The 18,670-nt window shown below is 39.8% G+C and overlaps 1 protein-coding gene across 5 annotated transcripts in view; it reads left to right on the top strand.

The window, feature by feature from the left end:
* The first annotated feature begins 10,497 nt into the window (after nt 1-10,497).
* Nucleotides 10,498-18,670, top strand: part of mtmr14 (myotubularin related protein 14) — a 28,662-nt gene continuing 20,489 nt past the window's right edge. For 2 of the 5 annotated variants that reach the window (XM_039655650.2, XM_039655647.2), the window contains exons 1-4: nt 10,498-11,208; nt 12,971-13,119; nt 17,964-18,072; nt 18,488-18,563. In XM_039655650.2, coding sequence (XP_039511584.1) covers nt 11,122-11,208; nt 12,971-13,119; nt 17,964-18,072; nt 18,488-18,563 — 421 coding nt within the window. In that variant the 5' untranslated portion in view covers nt 10,498-11,121. The remainder of the gene's footprint in view (nt 11,209-12,970; nt 13,120-17,963; nt 18,073-18,487; nt 18,564-18,670) is intronic. The other 3 variants (XM_089133962.1, XM_039655648.2, XM_089133961.1) reach the window with 2 other exon arrangements.

Raw genomic sequence — 18,670 nt, 5'->3', positions numbered from 1 at the left:
CGGTAGAAAGTAACACGATTAAGTTACAGCAATAAAGTCCAGCAAGAAAAAGTTTCTTCATTCGAAAATATAGACCTTTAGACCTTGAATCATTGAAGATCGTTTCATCATTGACTGTAACCGAATGTGACGTGCTGTTTGAATGCTGAATGGAGAATGACTGACAGGCGCAGAGAGGGAAAAGTTTGTGTTCTTGAATTTAATGACTTAAATATTAATTTCTATATCACATAATAGCTTCAGAACACTAATAATACAGTACACAAAAACTTTATGGTACTTTAGAAAGTTTTTGTGCCTTTGTGCCTAACAGAATAGTATATGCACAATATAGAATTTGAATCAGCCTCGTCAAAGATGGCAGTGTCAGAGCCGATACCGATCCTGAGTATCTAATCGGCGCACTTCTTTTCAACAGTCAAATTGAAATTGAAATTGCTTGAAACTCAACAGATACATCACATTTATTAGCCAGTAGACGTGCAAAGTTTCAGAAACGGGCAATGTGCAAGGACTAAATAGCGCCACCTTTTGACAAAAGTGGGGTTGTTAGTTTTTTCTACAGTTACAAAAATCGGTATATACATTGTACTCCTCAAGCCGGACAACTTTCTAATACATAGTCATTAGCTCGGACCAAGAGGAAGTCAGATATTTTGGTTTGAATATGGTGAGCCTCTCTCTGAGCCTACGTCCCTGTATGGCAAGCCCTTTTAACATTTAAAAGCTAAGTTTGCCTGTCCGGAATTAACATTGTAGATATCAACAACGTCTTTCTGTCTATTCGTAATTACATTTTGGATAGTTTGTATTATCATTTAAGACATCTGTAACATAATTGTGACTAGTCGAAATGACAGAGTATGGCAAGCCGTTTTAACATTTAATCATAAAAGGGCCAAAGCCTTCGGCACCGCTACCCGGGTGCCTTTAGGTAACTAAAGGAACCGGGGTTGCGGTGCCACCGGCTTGGGCCCGCCATCGCTGCTCGCAGCTATATTTATGTTTGATATATCAACCACTGGTCGATAATGCTTGTGTAAACTGTAAGTAACAACAGGTAAAATGTACACCTATGTGATATAAAAACCATAATGATATTTACACTAACCTCCAAATTCCACCAACTGCGAAACAGTTACGGATCCGCTCAGGAACGGCGGCGGAGTCAATAGGTTTCCATTAAAGTCAATGCGTGTATTTTCTGACTCCGGAACGGCTGCGTTCTGACTCCGTCCCAGCTCCCGCATCCCTCTGGAGAAGATATGCAGAGTTTAGTTTAACTCGAGCACAGAAACTAAATAAAACTTAATTTCCAAAAATAAAAATATATAGTTTTCCCTTTTCCAACAAGAACACTTTATTTACACAGCCTACTACTTTCCCAATACATTCAAAAAGGAACCCAAATAAACATTTAGCATTTTTTAAGTTGATTATATTTAATTATAAATATTGTACTAGAATCACAATAATGTCCACAAAAAAGGGAGATCAGATCAGCAGGTCAGCACATAGTTGTTTCCCCTGTACTCCTCTGGATGGAAACAAACTTTTGCTGGTTTTGTGGTTCTGTTTATAGAAACTACATCCTGTTATATCAAACGTAAATTCGCAAGATATCGTGTGTCCTTGTGACTTCAGCTATCAGTCATGGCCGCAGCCGTTTCGCAACAAATTCGTATCTGGTAGGTATCGAAGGACGGCGAAGCAGTGATCCGTCACGCAGTGGAGCTGATTCGCAGCCGTTCTGCAGTTGGTGGGAATCCGGGATTAAATATTCTCTTCTCAGCCATGTTTACAGTCTTGAACGAAATCCCATCCGTTTTATGATTGGCATTTCGCAAGGATTCCTGGGTAGTTAAAGTGCGTGGAGCCTGCATCTATATAGGCTTCGTGGAAGACCGCTTCCAGGGTACAAAGAGGGCGCTGCTGAGCCAAAATGCTACATGGGACGGCCTACGGACTTGAATGGCGCTTTTCCACTGCTGGTACGGCTCGGCGAGGCACGGTTCGGCTTGCTTCGCTTTTCCACTGTGTGATATGGCTCGGCATGGCACGGCTCAGTTCACTTTAGCTCGGTTGCTTTTCCACTGCAGATAGAACCGCTTTAAAGTGGGTGGGATTATAGACTGATTGATATAGTTACGCCGCATCTACTGACATGACATCATTATAAACGCGCCACATTTCAAGCGCCCAAAACACAGGAACAATAGAGCCTGCATGTGGATGTTTTTAACTGCAAGATGGCGAAATTAGTTTAAAGTGAGGCTGATGGCAGCAAAACAAAACACTGCTAAAAAAACCCCAAAAGAGTCTGGGAACTCTTACAACAAAGCGCAGACAACGACATCACTCGGTTTGCCCGACGGCGCACAAGGGTAAGCTGATCCTGCACTTAGCAATGTGTTTAGAGTCTCAATCATTATATCACGGTCACAAAGCATATAATGAATTTTGCTGCCAATATTATATATTAAAATGTGTCATTTGTGTATTTCAGATGTATCATATTTCGCAAAGTCGCCGCCACAGACCATCTGTTTGGACATTTAACCGAGCTTCTGAGGGGTGGGATGTGATTGTTCCTGGTTTTACAAACACTCAGTGCTGGAAAACTTTAGAATGTCTGAAGAAACAATTATCCATTTGTGCAACAAACTGCATCCAGTGATGGAGAGACTGGACACAAACTTCCGCGTGTGTGTACCTCTGAGGAAAAGAGTAGCAATTGCACTTTAGAAGCTTGCAACAGGCTCTGAGTACAGAAGGGATGGACATCTTTTTGGAGCTAGCATTTCAACTGTGTGTCGGTGTGTTCGGGACTTCTGTGCTGCAGCAGAGATGTTGTTGGTACCAGAACAAATTCGTTTTCCAGATCAGGAGAGGTTTAAAGAAATGTCTGCCTACAATAAGAACATGCGGGGGTTCCCACTGTGTATTGGTGCTATTGATGGATCACACATACCCATCATAGCACCACAGGACTATCACTGTGATTATTTCAACCGCAAAGGCTGGCACTCCTTCAAGGTGTTGTGGATGGAAAGGGACTTTTCAGGAATGTTTTCACAGGACTGCCTGGAAGCCTGTATAATGCTCGGGTTTTTAGACTGTCCACAATGTGGGATTTAGCAAGCCGTGGAAACCACATACCAGCTAACACCAGAAACATTGGTGGGGTATGTCTGCATGTTAGCTTGGCTTCTACATCCTAGGAGACTCTGCCTATCCCTTGCAGAACTGGCTCTTAAAACCATTCATTGACACTGGACGGCTGACAGTGGAACAGCAGGTCTACAACATAAAGATTTCCAGAACACGTGTAGTCGTTGAAAATGCATTTGGTAGATTAAAGGGTAACTAAACCCCTGGTCAGAGCCTGACTCCACCCACTGGCAATATTTGGAAAATGCTGGAAAAGTGGGCAGAGCCCAGCGGAGGGGGCGTGCACCTGAGATGCATCTCTTTGTATGGAACTTGCCTATGTCACCAACAACCACTGTGTCACGTACCACCGCAAACATCCAATAGGAAAATTCAACTGCAGTAGCCACCGTTCAACCTGAAGAGGGCAGCACTAAGACGTTTTTACACCATATATTGTAGAAATAGAACACTTTATAAACAAATGCCAAAAAAGTTACTCGAATCAATGACTGGTATTAATAAAGATCCATTCTTACAGATCATTAACTAAAAAAAGTTGGTTAAGTGTTTAGTTACTCTTTAAAAGGAAGATGGCATTGCCTTATGAAAAGAAATGACTGTGCGGTCGAGCTTGTGAAATCTATGGTACTGACATGACCTTTGTGAGAGTCACGGAGAGGCCTATGAGAGTGGATGGGAATGACCTTCTGCAGTGTGCTGGCACTGGCACAGGCTCCAGAGGAGCAGGGCAGGGATGTCCGTGAGGGTTTGATGCGTTACTTAAATAGTTGACAATTGACAGTGTCTGTTCTGTAAAGTGTGTTGTAAATAAACTTTTGTACACTATTTGAATATGTTTCCCTTGCATTTTTCTTAACCCATTTGATGGCAAAGATTGCAGACGCCCCTGATTATTGTTGTTCAACATTCACGACTCATTAAAACGACACGACTCACACTATTATTGATCTAGACAAATTGAGCACAAATTGACTGTAAACACTATGGATGACACATACCAACATAGTCATGAGGAATGCCACCCACCTGATGAATCAAGGCTGCTCAAGAAGAACCGCAAAACTAACGGCATGATGAGCAGCGATGTTGACCTTATAGAACCGGGCAAACGTGCATGGAGAAGCCCAGGTAGCGGCAGTGCAGATGTCCACCAGGGAAACTCCTCTAAAAACAGCCCATGAAGATGAAATGGCCCTAGTGGAATGACAAGTTAGTTTCCAGGGCAGTGGTCTCCCTGCTGCCTTGTAAGCCAGCGTAATGGTCTCTACTATCCAGTTCGACAATCTCTGCTTCGACACTGGAGCACCTTTCTTCACACCACCATAGCAGACAAATAACTGGTCTGACTGTCTAAGTTGAACAGTAGAGTTCACATAACACTTCAATGCCCGAACAGGACACAAAAGTTGGGCACTTGAGTCAGACCCAGAAGAAGTCTGAAAAGAGGCCAGTTCAATGTGCTGATTTATGAACTGGGGAAGAAGGACCTTCGGAAGAAAAGAAGGATTGGGTCGCAGAACCACCCCGGAGTCATCCGGTAACCAACGCAAGCACGGTTCACTAACAGACAATGCGTGCAACTCACTGACTCGTTTCGCAGTAGCAATAGCTAACAAAAAAGAAGTCTTCAAGGACAACCATTTAATGTCAATGCTTTGCAAGGGCTCAAATTGGGGTGAACACAGGAATGCAAGCACGAGTGACAAATCCCACATCCGGAAAAATGAGGATTCCGAGCAGGGTTCAGACGGCGTGCACCCTTCAGAAAACTGCAGACAAGACTGTGAGAGCCAAGAGAAGAGCCACCAACTGGAACATGATATGCAGAAATTGCAGCAACGTACACTTTCAACGTGGAAGCTGCTTTTCCTTGCTCCAGTAAATGTTGAAGAAAGCTTAAGATACTTGGAATATCGCATGTTGCAGGAACGAGCCCCCGTTCCTCACACCATGCAGAAAAAAGCTTCCAACGGGAAGCATAAATCTGTCGGGTGGAAGAAGCTCTAGCATTAGAGATGGTGTGAATAACAGCAGGGTCACAATGCTCCAGGGAAGAAGCTAACCCAATGGCCAGACCCAAAGCTGCAGATGAGTCGGGTCCGGGTGCCAGACACTGGCCTCCAGCTGAGAGAGGAGGTCCTTCCTGGGGGGGAGCTTCCATGGATTCCCTTTCAGAAGTCTTAGCAATAAAGGAAACCACGGCCTGGCTGGCCAACGTGGTGCCACGAGCAACACTCTGTGCTTGTACAGGAAGAGACTGTGCAACGTCTCCAATAACAGAGGGATAGGTGGAAACGCATAGAGCAGGCAGTTCGGCCATTCGCGAGACAGCGCATCCTGGCCCAGGGGGCTGGACACTTCTGTCCTTGCGAACCATAAGCGACAGTGGGTGGTCATCTCTGAAGCAAAAAGATCCACTTCTGCTCTTCCAAATCGTAGCCAGATCTCCTGCACTACCTCTGGATGGAGCCTCCATTCTCCTGGATGTATTTGATCCCTGGAAAGAGCATCTGCTATCTGATTGCATGCTCCTGGAATATGAGCTGCCCTCAGTGAAGCGAGTCGAGGCTGACACCATGTCAGAATCTCGCGAGTCAGTAGTAGAGACCTGAGGGATCTCGTGCCGCCCTGGTGGTTCAGGTGGAACACTGTAGAGGTATTGTCCGATCGAACAAGAACATGGCGGCCTGTCAGAACCGGCATGAAGTACCTCAGAGCCAGGAACACCGCCCTTAGTTCCAACAGGTTGATATGTTCCGTGGCCTGGATTGGAGTCCAGCGCCCGCAAATACCCCTCCGATTCCAGGTTGCCCCCCATCCTGTGAGGGAAGCGTCTGTTGTGACCAACTCCCGGCGAGAGGGGACAACACCCACAATAGTGTTTACACTGCCTCTGGCGGTCAGTAAGAATGAAACAGAACCACATTTAAGATTAGATTTTAATCTGTTCATTAAAAAATAGATTAATAGAGCATACATAGCAGTGCTAATAATCACTAAAAATTAATTGTAATTTAATTGTTGAAATCTGGAGGCCATAGAAAGAATAGATTAATTAATTAAAATCTTTATCAATAAAAAGCATTATTTCATACACGGCGCATCAGAAATCATTACAATATAACTCTAATTTATAAAGCCATAGAACGTTTTTTTTTTCTTTTCATTAAACAATATTTATAATTCAATTAATGATTTTCTCTTTATTCATTAAAATACATTATATCAGCATCATAGCGCCTGGTAGTCATAGTCATTCAGATCTTATTACAATTGGTAAAAACCTGAAAGCCAAAGAAGATAACCTTGATATTGTTTCAGTGTTTCTTATTTTCTTTAGACAGTATACAATATCACTCAATATTACACTATGCCTATAATTAAATACTACTACACATTTTTTAGTGGTAATGCCACAAATGAGTCCTACCTAGTTTATTTTGAGTTTTTATAGTAATTCCTATGTAGAAAATCGCTTCCTGCCCACCATCTGCATTTCACGCCACAGTCATATGCAAACATAGGCTATGTAATGTAACACAGCATTTGCCCCATAAAACCATTTAATGTCCATAGCTAGAAATATTATCTATAGAAAGGAGTATTTTGCTAAATATATGCACATATTATTCAAAAAATATTATACATTATTATTATAAAAAATGCATTATATTCAAGTTGTTTGATTGCATATTAAAGGGTTAGTTCACCCAAAAAATGAAAAATATGTCATTAATGACTCACCCTCATGTCGTCCCAAGCCCATACGACCTCATAAGTTCACCTTCGGACCACAGTTTAAGATATTTTAGATTTAATCTAAGAGCTTTCTGTCCCTCTATTTAAAATGTAACTGTCCTTGTCCAGAAAGGAAATGAAGACATCATCAAAGTAGTCCATGTGACATCAGTGGGTTAGTTAGAATGTTTTGAAGCATCGGAAATACATTTTGGTCCAAAAACTACAACTTTATTCAGCATTGTATTGTCTTCCGGATCTGTAGTCAAACGCTTCTGACATGTACCTGGTTGGTGCGTGTATTCGAGTTCAAATAAATATGGCTGGGCAAAAAAAAAGTCTTCCTCTGTGTCGAAATCATTAGACATGTTTTTGAAGATTGTTTTGTTAACAGCGTGCATCTCCCTCAGACTGTATATGAAGCTGTGACGCACTGATAACACGTCAGCAGCATCTTACGTCATCAGCATCCCTGAGTTTAGATAGCGTAACTTCCACTTAGAAGGGAACGAAGGCATCTCCATGTAACTCTGATCATGAGGAACGGGTTCCCCCTCAGGGAAAACCCCTTGGTTTTCAACCACCACAGGCCGAATGGAATGACGTTGGATGCTGCTACCATGAGCCCTAACACTCTCTGAAAATGTTTTACAGTGATGGGCTGGCCAGGATGAACTCGATCCGTGCAGAAGGCAATTGTGACCGCATCATAACTGAGTCCCGCTACTAGGAACGTGGTTCTCTGGGTGGGCATCAACACACTTTTCTTTGCTTTTCACACACATATTGAGGCCGAACTGACAGCTCCTATGACTGGGCCAGAATAAGCCAGTCGTCGGTCACCGTGATTTTGCCAAGTAAGACATGTTCCTGGATCAACATATTTTGTTGATCCTGGATCAACATTCCTGTCCCAAAATGTAGTCCTTACCCAATCCCTACCCCTAAACCTACCCCTACCCATAACTTTTCCCTAAAATCACAGGGTAATGATAGGTGAATAACACAGATGTTTAACCTGTTCACCCTGGTTCTAAGCCTAAACTTGACATATACTGGAAAGTTGTCCCTCAAATATGATTGGTTGATTGGAAAGTTGTTCCAGGATCAACAACGATGCTGATCCAGGAACATGTGGTACTTGGCGAAATCACGTTCACCGCCAGTCGTCGATGTAATTTAACACCCGGATGGCTTGAAGCCTCAGTGTAGCTAGAGCTGTGTCCATGCATTTGGTGAAGGTGCAAGGCTAGGCCGAACAGAAGAACCCGATATTGGAACGCTTCGCCCTAGAAAGTGTACCTCAAGACCTTCCTGTGATAGAAGGATGGATATGTGGAAGTATGCGTCCTTCAGATCTACCATGACAAACCAATCCTCGGATTTGATATGACTCACAATGGTGGGAATAGTGAGCATCTTGAACCTGTATCTTCTCAGAGACCGATTCAGGCACCTTAGATCTAAAATTGGACGAAGCCCTCCATCCTTCTTGTGAACTATGGTGTACTATGGCTTCCTTTACCAGCAGGGAGTTTACTTCCTGATCCAACACCCAACCCTGCTAAAGTCCATCGACCAAAGTCCATACTGCCCCGTTGAATTTCGGTGGGAGTGGAAATTGAGCTGCAGTCTGTACTCTTCTGTATCGTATGCAGGACCCAAGGAGAAATTTTCAGTAGGTTTGGCCATGCCTCGAAATATTCTACCAAGGGAACCAGCCTCTCAAGATTGATTTCGAGTCTCGTTTGAGATTCGTTCTCAATCCCCTGAAGCGCTTCACCGGCAGGAAACAATCGAAAAAGATTCTCGATGTGCAGACACGAGCGCTACCCGGGGGGACAGCCCAAAGAGACCCTATGGCAGCTTGGACCTTTTTCCTGAACCCTTTTATACCCCCAAGCTTCTTGAGGGGGGCTCTCAACGCGGTGCTCTCTTTTTGTGCCTGCCTGTCTGTGCATGAGTGAGGAGCTGGTTAATGGCTGCGGCTTTCCACTGGGGGCAGACTTTTCGCTTTTGAGCAGCAAGGAAGGTACTGCTTAAAGGCAGCAGACTGCTTCTTCACCTCCTGAAATCTGTCGACGACTGTTCTGACGGCGTCGTAGAACAGGCCAGAAGGCGAAATCGGGACATTAAGAAGGAAAGCCCTGTCAAGAGGTGAAAAGCAAACTGAATGAGTGCTTCCTGTCTTTGAAACAACCTCTGCCAGCTCCTCATATGCGGACATGGAGTGGCGAGTCATCTTCAAAGTCTCCACCTTCGCTGCTGAGCACATCCACTTCCTCAGAACCAGAATCAGGTTCTCCACTCATGAGGAAGAAGCCATAAGACGGGCTTCCGCACAGGGAGGGAGAACATCAGAACTGGCAGAGGAATCCTGAGAAAAGTACCTGTTCATTTAAATGTCCATTAAATGAACATTTGATACACTATGAGAGTGTTTTTGGTGATGGATTCAGTGATTGACTTCAATTTGTCTGAGAAGAATTGAGAAAAGCTATTCACAAGCACTAGAGCCTGAAATAACATATTGTTGTGGATTAGTGATTTTGTTACCACAAAGAGTGATTTGGACCTGCAGTGGGTGTAAGTTTTTACAGTTAAAATTCAAATAATAAGGGGGCTAAAACATCTTCTATTGCTCTTTCTATAGGCCCATTTTGATGGATAATTTAGAATCATTTAATTATTTATTTATTTTTTTAAATAGCCTACTTATTTTGATCGCTGCCTAAACAGCAGTGTTAAACTGGATTATAAACTGTTATTCTTCCAATGCTTTTGTTAATTGGTTCAATGGGCGTAGTGAATTGTCATTATCAATTAGGAATATCATTGCGTTTTTTTAATTAATCGGACATGGGCATAATATTTCTATATGTCATATTTGTAAAAGACACAAAGTACCCCCCACAACCGCGATCCATGATTACATAATATTTGAACCAGACATCAACCCCATTCAACCGTGTATGAAGGACTAAACCTGCAAAAACAATAAAAAAATATGTGAATAAATAAATAAAGGCTAAATAAAGCAAAAAAAAAAAATTCTACATAGATAACAAATAAATAAATGTGCAAATGTTGGGGAAATTAAAAAAAAAGTTTTCCATCAAACCATTTAATAATTTTTGAATGTAGCTCAGTAATTATTTTTACTTGGTGCAACATGCAAACGAGAAGGTGTCAATCAAGCACCAGAATGCCACCATTGGTCCCATAAAAAAAAAAAAAAAATCTAAAATAAAATAACAACAAAAAAAGGATGAAATATAATTTCTTCTAATAAGGTCAGAATAATCAATATGATTGAAAATAAATGTAATATTATTAAATATATAAATGTTTCTCTCGAATCTAGATTATCTTAATTATCGAAATTTTATCGAATCTTAATTATTTCTACATGTGGATAAAAACAAAAGCAAACGATCTTGGATGAAATGACCATGAAGAGCTTTCAAAACCCATGACTAATCGCCTCACCAACACAAAGCCTTGGCTGATAATTATTAATGTGACAGATAGCTCCATAGATGTAGCTCAGCGACGCTTGACGTCACATTGCAGGAAGTCTTGATCACATGATCACGTCAGTTTCCTGTTTACTACTGGCTCTGGTTAAAGTTCCTTGGGTATATCCAAACACGGATAGATTTCATTGCAATATTACAAAACCGTTCTTTTATATGCTTTTACGTTTATCTAACGTTTTGGCGTTGTAAAGAACAATGAATTATTTGTCTCCATATCAAAATTAAGTTGAAGACTTGTCGCACGGATTTCCTGAGATTGTTTTGGTGGCCGGTGTCGACATTACTTTGTGGGATGCGGTTTTCTAATGTGAGCTCTAAAAATAAAAGTCAAACCAAAGCTGGGGTTTCATTATAAACGGACAACACAATTTTTGCCGATTGGAGAAATAACGTTAATAGCGGTAAGAAGTCGTGAAGTCTTCCTCGTGTCTTATAGTACCGTTGGTAACGGGCTATTTTGATCACCAGTGCTGTGGAGGGGGATAATCTCGCCAGGACCCTGAACTCGGGACGCGGCTCCGGCTCCGGCCCCGGCGCCTTAAAGCGGGCAGTGAGGAAGAAGCTTGTCCTGAAGGGATGGCCTGGAGGATCCTCTCGGTCCCAGGGAGCTGCGCTATTTAAGGAAGGGCGGGTTCGAATCGAGCAGAAGGGGGGTGACGGCGCCTGCTCGATGATGGCTAGCAGGAGCGAGGAGATAACCGATCTGATCTGTGAGTTCGCTAAGAGCCAGTTCAGAGCGAAGGAGGCCACCCCATGGGTAAGACCGAAAACGTCAAACATCAGTCAGTTCTTTCCCATAATGCACATCAGGTATTAAATGGGTCACTGACTTGATTAAGAAGAGCACATCCCACATTCTTATAAATGTAGTCCATGTATTCATTTTGGTTTAAATATGATTTTTTAAAAACGTTTATACATTTTTAAATGAATTATAAGCAACTAAACAAATACATAGACAAATAAAATGAATGATTTTGAATTTGAAAATGTTACAACATAAATTACACATTGTTAATATTAATTATAATAGTAATCATGTATAAAAATCAGGACAGTAAATATTATCTAGGTTGGCAGCTGCAACTTGAAGCAGCTCATGTGACTGTAAGGAACTTCCAAAGGGAAACTGGTTTCATGAGTCAGTCTGTTTTTTTGTTTTTCCATAATCACTGTTAAAGCAGAGAGAGATAAAAAAAACTTTATACACGTTTTTCTTCAATTTTGTTTCTACATTTTTTGCTAACTTGCAAAATATGGATGTGAGGAGGATGCTGGTGTTCAGATGTGTTATCGGATCCCACTACACTTGTAACAAATATTTCACAGTAGTTAAAGGAGTAGTTCACTTTAAAAAAAAAAAAACTTTTGCTGATAATTTACTCACCCCCATGTCATCCAAGATGTCCATGTCTTTTTTTCTTCAGTCAAAAAAAAATTAAGTTTTTTGATGGAAACATTCCAGGATTTTTCTCCATATAATGCACTTTTCTGGTAACCAAATGGTGCAAGGTCCAGAAGACAGTTTCAGTGCAAACTGCAAACTGTTCAAAGGGCTTTAAACGATTCCAGATGATGACAAAGGGTCTTATTAAGCGAAACGATCACTCAGTTAAAAAAAATAATAACGTAGTTTAAGTTTTTTAAGCCCAAATGTTCTCCTTGCTCTCTTCTGTGATGCGCGTTCGTGACTCTCCTGTTCGAACTCGTTCATCAAAATGAAGGAATCTTTTCCTGAGTCAGTTCATTCATTTCGTTCGTTGAATGAACCAAATGACACGAAAAAAGATTAGTTCATTTTGATAAACAGGAGATTTTGATAAAGTTCGAACAGGAGAGTCACGAACGCGCATTAACTCTTTTATTAACGCTTTTCTGCAAATGTGTTGAGTTTTAGCATTGATTATTGCTAAATAAAGATGGCTAAACCATATTGAACAACTTCATTATCGTACTTAACGTAGTTAAATATTCCATTGTAACATAGTCAGCTTGTCTTTTTGAAAGTAATCTCATAGCATCAGCATTTCATAATTGACACCAAAGTTACCCTGTTTGACCCAGAACTGTTAAAGCGTCACTTCAGTTTAAGTTTAGTTAATAGGTTCAGGCTACACACAGTTCAGAAGCCAAGCAATAAATTAATGGAATAAATGAATTTGCACTCACTATGGCCCTACAGGCCAAAATCAGTGTGAATGCTTTACAATGGTGTAACGTTCTTGTAAATGAGTGATGAGAAGAAGTCATAATTTAAGGAAACGCAAATATACAATACAAACACAAGTATATAAGAGGGCTTATGAAGAGGACTGAATCTCATTTTATTTGCCATTTAGTTTTTGCTGCTGATTTATGATTCAATTCCAGCATTCAAAAAAGTTAAATACTTTAGTTTTATTATTCTTACTAAAATTAGAGTGTTTGAACTTGCTTCGTCTGATAACCAATTGTTTTGCTGTGTGAAAAGTTTTTTAAAAAGCCTTTAAAAGCTTGATGTATTTTATATGTATTTTCAGATCGAAAGAATAGAGAAGCGCTATCTGGAGCTCTTTGACCGGGACTACAAGTATAGCATCATCCACAACACCAATGGGGAGGTGTGTGGTCACTACCCACGGAAGATCGTGTTTCTGGAATATGAATCTTCAGACAATAATAAAGAGAGGTAATAACATCTTTATGTCTGTTAGTCTCCTGAAGATGCACAGTAGACATAATAGTAAAACTAGTAATATTGGGGAAAAGTGAATTTTAACAAGCAGCATTAGGGATGCACCGATACCGAAACCATTATCGATATCACGCCCAATACTGCGCTCGTGTACTCGTACTCCAAAATGCTCCGATACCAACCACCGATACATGCAGCGTGTACATTACAGAGCTTGTGACAAAGAAACACCAACAACAGAGCAAACAGAGAGCAGAATAGTCAGAGAAGGATGTCAATGAAGTATTGAATTAATGGAATGTAAAACAAATTAAATATTTATTTTTTATTTATTATATATTAATATTTATTACACACCACCGGCCTCGCGTCATTCTCCACACGGCCCTCACTCGTCCTGCTCGCCACAGTAAACATGATGAATGGCGACTGTTGAACGCAAAAGCTGAATCCTGGACATTTTGGGCGATCTCGAAACACATTTTCAGGCAGACTCGTCACGGAGGCTGACTAGTAACATTAGCCTAGACTGTTGTTTAACTACTGCGCTCTGTGTGCGTGGCCTCCTAGGTCAGCGAAGCAAGTGCATTCTGGGAGTTGTTGTCTTTCATCCACATGAGCCAAAAATACTTTTCTTAGTCTAGAAAGCTCCAAATTCAAAAATAATTTCACATTTTTCTACATAAATTACCCATTTTAAATACACATTCATCTTCCAGAGGTGGAATGACCCTTTAACACACAATCATCTTCATTAAAAGTAAAGAAACGAAATGATCTTACCAGTTCTGTTAACGCTCTCTCTTATTGATGTCTGTGATTTTGAAATTAGCTGATGATCAATAAAATGCAGTAAATTCGGTGACGTACACTCCATTAAATCTGCTGCGGGAATTGAAGATCAGATTTACTATATCCGTTTTGCAAAAACACATTTATGTTACCAGAGCCCCTTTCACACAGAGATTCCAGAAAATACACGGATAATGTGACCCAGCATTTGTCCCGGAATTGTCTGATTTCGGTTCTTTCACACTGCCAGTGATTTGCCGGGATCTGTGTGTGTGTTCACACACAACCCGTAAAAATCCCGGGAAGACACATGACGTCAGGATGAGGCGTATAACGGACGCGTCGAAAACATGTAAACGCGCATACCGTACACGCACTGGTGAACGATCTCAGCTTCAGTACGGATAGTGAGGAGCTCTTGGTCTCTGCTTCGCTCCAGTTTGCAGTAGGGGTGTCCATGGTTAACCGGTTAACCGATTAGCAGTAACCGTTTAAAATTGCATAACCGAGTGAAACCTTTTTGCTCGGTTAAGTGGCGTCAATACATATTTGCACAAAACTTTTGCGTTTTTTTTTCTCTGATTGTCGATAAAAAAATATTGCGAACGGTGTTATGCGACTAAAACATTTTTTTTTTCTTTCGCGATAAGCCATTCCAAAAATAATGGCAACGGACGTTGGTATATCACAGCCACCGCACTAGACATTATTATTATTTATGGAAGGAGACGTGGTGTGTCATCCAAGCATTAATGGCAGGGAAAGTCGCAGAGTTTCTGTGTGTTTCTCCCTCATTTCTGCTCCGCGGTCTTGCTTGTGGCATTTCTTTGAGGTTTTGTCTAGTAGGCTATTCCTTGTATCTTTTATAAATTTTAAAAAAGAACTCTGGCTCGTATATGTCCAAACGGTCAGTGTACTGTTGTGTTCATTCGTTTCCCCTTAATCCGTAGGCCTAATTGCAAAACGAAAAATTAACGGTTGTTGTATTTTGTAAAACGCAGAGTTTAACACCAAAATGTTCATTTGAACTGTAAGCCTGTATAGGTCAAATGCTGCGCAAAAAATATATAGGCTATATATCGACGAATTTTCAGATATTTGTTTGATTTTTTTGCCCCTTTAAACGTTTAAAATATTTGACAAATGAATATGGAAAAAAAAAAGATTTTACTGGTTTTCTGAGGCCAAAATAGAACCTGGAAATGATATTTTCCCCGCAGTGCTGAATGAGAAGAGCCGTAACCACAGCCTACAGAAAGGGGATTTATAGATGATGTATAAGATAAATGTGTCTGATAATAAAATAATATAAAATAACGAGGCATTAATTGTTTATTAATAAACTATTGTTTTCTAAATCAGTTTCTCCTAAAAACAAATCTCCATCCCCGGATGCACCTTTAGAGAGAAATACATAATTAGCTAAGCTACATAATTACATAGTCAGAAGATATTGGCTTTTGATTCGAATTTGTTCGTTTTAAATTTGTTAAAGCTTAGCTTTAAATGTCCAATTTAAAACGAACAAATTCGAATGCGGCTGTTTGCAGTTCTCGCGCTTTAGTTCACGGAAATCATGAAGCGCGCCTGTTTGTTAAAGCACAACGTTTTCTTGTTATTGTGAGTTTACGCGAATAAATGTATTTACGAATAATGTATTATTATTTTCTGTATGACCAGAAATGAAAGAGTATTTTAAGTTGTTTCCACTGAAAGAACTGCAATGAAACTGCAAGTGTTCACCTGGGCGTCTCGCAGCCTCCACACTAAGCACACACTGGATAGGCATCAAAATATTGTGTTTATTTGTGCTTTGCTCCTTTTTTGGATAAAAGCGTCTTCTACATATGGAGCCTATAAAATGTCACAATAATGATAATTATTATTATTATTATTATTTGCGGACACAGAGTTTTTGCGAAATGGACGTGTTGCCAATGTGCGTATTTTCAATTGGCAATTTCAGTTTGAAGGGTGATGGAAACGCGCCTACTTTAACTGCTCTGAACTTACCACTGTGTTTTATTTCTATAAATTAATTTCGTTTCAAATGGGGTCCAACCAGTTATTAAAGGTGTTAAAAATTAACTCTGTATCTCGAGGTTGCGGCGCGCACACTGTAGGTTAACCGGGTATTAACCGAAAGGGCCTCGGTTAACGGTTAAAAACTTGAAAACGTGCAGCCCTAGTTTGCAGGTATTTGTTCGTCCTTTCTTTGTTGATGACGAACACAAAATTTCTTAAGAGCAACAGAGTCGCGCGATGGCACGAGCGTCATCACTAAAGACACACCCTTTACGGCATTGGTCCTGGCTTTTGTTCACACAGCGCGCGTTCCGGGACTGATTACGGCAATGTTACTAGGTCCCCAACACGGGATCAATCCCAGAATCAATCCCAGGTCGTGTTTGCGTTCACACAGAAGGCGTTCTGGCAATTTGCCGGCAATTTCCTGGGATCAACTCGCTGTGTGAAAGGGGCTCAGGTGTAAATGGAATCCTTTTGATAAATCAGATAGCTATACAATCTATGCTATTAAATGAAAGATACAAAATTAATGTATCGGTATCTGCCTTGTTCTGGAAAAAGTGGTATCAGTGCATTCCTCTTTTTATATTTATGTTTTGCCATTATTTCTCTGTAAAATTCTTAAAAGATAGTTTGATTTTTAGTCATAAAGAAGAAGATTATCAGTGTGGTATGATTATATATTATTTGCTATGCCAATGGCATATATATCTTAATGTTTATGGAAGCCTCCATGCAGGACTAACTAATTGAATAAAATAATGACTGATTAAATTACATAAATGGGTCATGTTTTCGCACACTTAATGGTGTCTGCGCTATGGTTTCACTATGCATGTCAAATATTAAATAAAAATTATGAAAATCTCAGTTTTAATGAGTTGTTTAGAGACAATTCCTTAATATTTCATTTAATAATTTCAGTATGAGATTTCAATGGAAATGTAATTTATCATTGTTGGCTGTTGTGTGAGGTCTTGAACATCGACCATAGACCTTAGTTAGGGTAGCGCTATATTTACTTTTCAACAGTGATGAAAACATGGCTGTGAGGAATAGAAGTACAGTGTGTTCAATGGATTGCACTGTTTTTAACAACACACTGATTGCTTACCTGACAAAACATCTTTCCAAATACTTTTCAGTAGCCAAAAACTATAAAACAATTTGAAAGTTGTGATAAATACATGTATCTATAAATGTATACAGCGCATACCATGGTAAAGACTAGTCTATCCCTCCCTGCCTTGTTTTCATCCACATGAAATTCAATGTGGCGTATACCCTGACTATGTTCTATAACCAGAAAACTGACATGCACAGCTTGTCAACACTACTTCTAATGCTTGTTATTGTATCAATGCCATATCATGTGACAACATTACTTTCTTAACAACCAAGTAGCTAAGTTCTGCTTTAACATATGTTTCAGAATTTCAGAAATTAAAATTCACTTTTAATTTTTTTAAGCTGTAATTTTTTTTAAATGTAAATCACACTTTTGATGATAGATAGACAGATTTTGTTTTGATTATTAGCTTTTTGCCCTTTTACTTAAAAGGACAGTGGGGAGCTGTCTGGGAAGTCTTTTTTAAGGATCACATTACAGACTAGATGATAAATGCATCAAAACAAATAAACAATTAATACTTGTTAAATTAAAACAATTAATAATTGTTACGACAATACTCAATGTTAAAAGACATTTTAACTTTTTTTTTTTTAAGCTGCAGGTTTTCATCATTGCAGGAAAGTAGAGTATATTAAATATGTTTAATGTTTTGGATTTAATTATTATTTGTTACTTTTTAAATTTGTGTTTTTATGTTATATCTGAAATGAAATTTGAAGCCATACCCTTTTTGGCATAATGTTGAAACTACTGTTAATTGGCCAGGTGGGCAAATTTCTTGGTTGATCAAATGATATAATATCAGCCAATATTTTGGTCTGTCACCATTGTATTGTAACTTTTTTTTTTTAATGTTCTTTTCTTCTTTTTCTTCATTTTTGCTCAGCTTTGAGAGTACAGTGCAGATCAGTAAATTGCAGGATTTGGTCAACCGTAGTAAGATGGCTCGTTGTAGAGGGAGATTTGTCTGTCCTGTCATCCTCTACAATGGAAAGGTAACTATCTTGAAATGTCAAATGGGCTAATTTTCACTCAACAGGTTTTCCTCATAGTATTTTTTTGACCACCAGATGCTTTTTGTTGCTGCTTCGTGTTGCATGTTCATGCTGCTTCAATAAACTATGTTATCCTTGTAGGACTTGCCCATTTTAGAAATTTAAATATATTAATAGTAGACAAATCAAAGTGTCAATAACAGATTCAATTTTAAGTTGTGTAACCTGTCAGGATAACCTGTCAGGATCTTCAGTACTGAAGTGTTCTGGACTATCAGCCTTTGACTTTAAAAGTTTGGGATAATTTACTGGGAGCTGACAACAAGCTTTAAGCCTCCTTTAACTTTACCAGGGTCTTGTGTTTCTTTTTTTGTTGTTTCAACCTTACTCTTTATTTTTTTCTCCTCTGTTGTAGCATGTGTGTCGATCCTCCACACTAGCAGGTTGGGGCGAACTTTATGGACGTACTGGATACAACTACATTTTTTCAGGTACACACAACATACTCTGTATTAGTTATTAAGACAGCTCTGTGTTTGTTCCTCTTTCCAAAACAAGCTGTACCAGCATCAAAATGATGTGTCAAAAGTTGACAGAT

Source organism: Pimephales promelas, chromosome 8 (assembly GCF_988280905.1).
Source record: "Pimephales promelas chromosome 8, fPimPro1.hap1.1, whole genome shotgun sequence".
Taxonomy (NCBI): Eukaryota; Metazoa; Chordata; class Actinopteri; order Cypriniformes; family Leuciscidae; genus Pimephales; species Pimephales promelas.
This window is presented reverse-complemented; position numbering and strand designations above follow the sequence as displayed.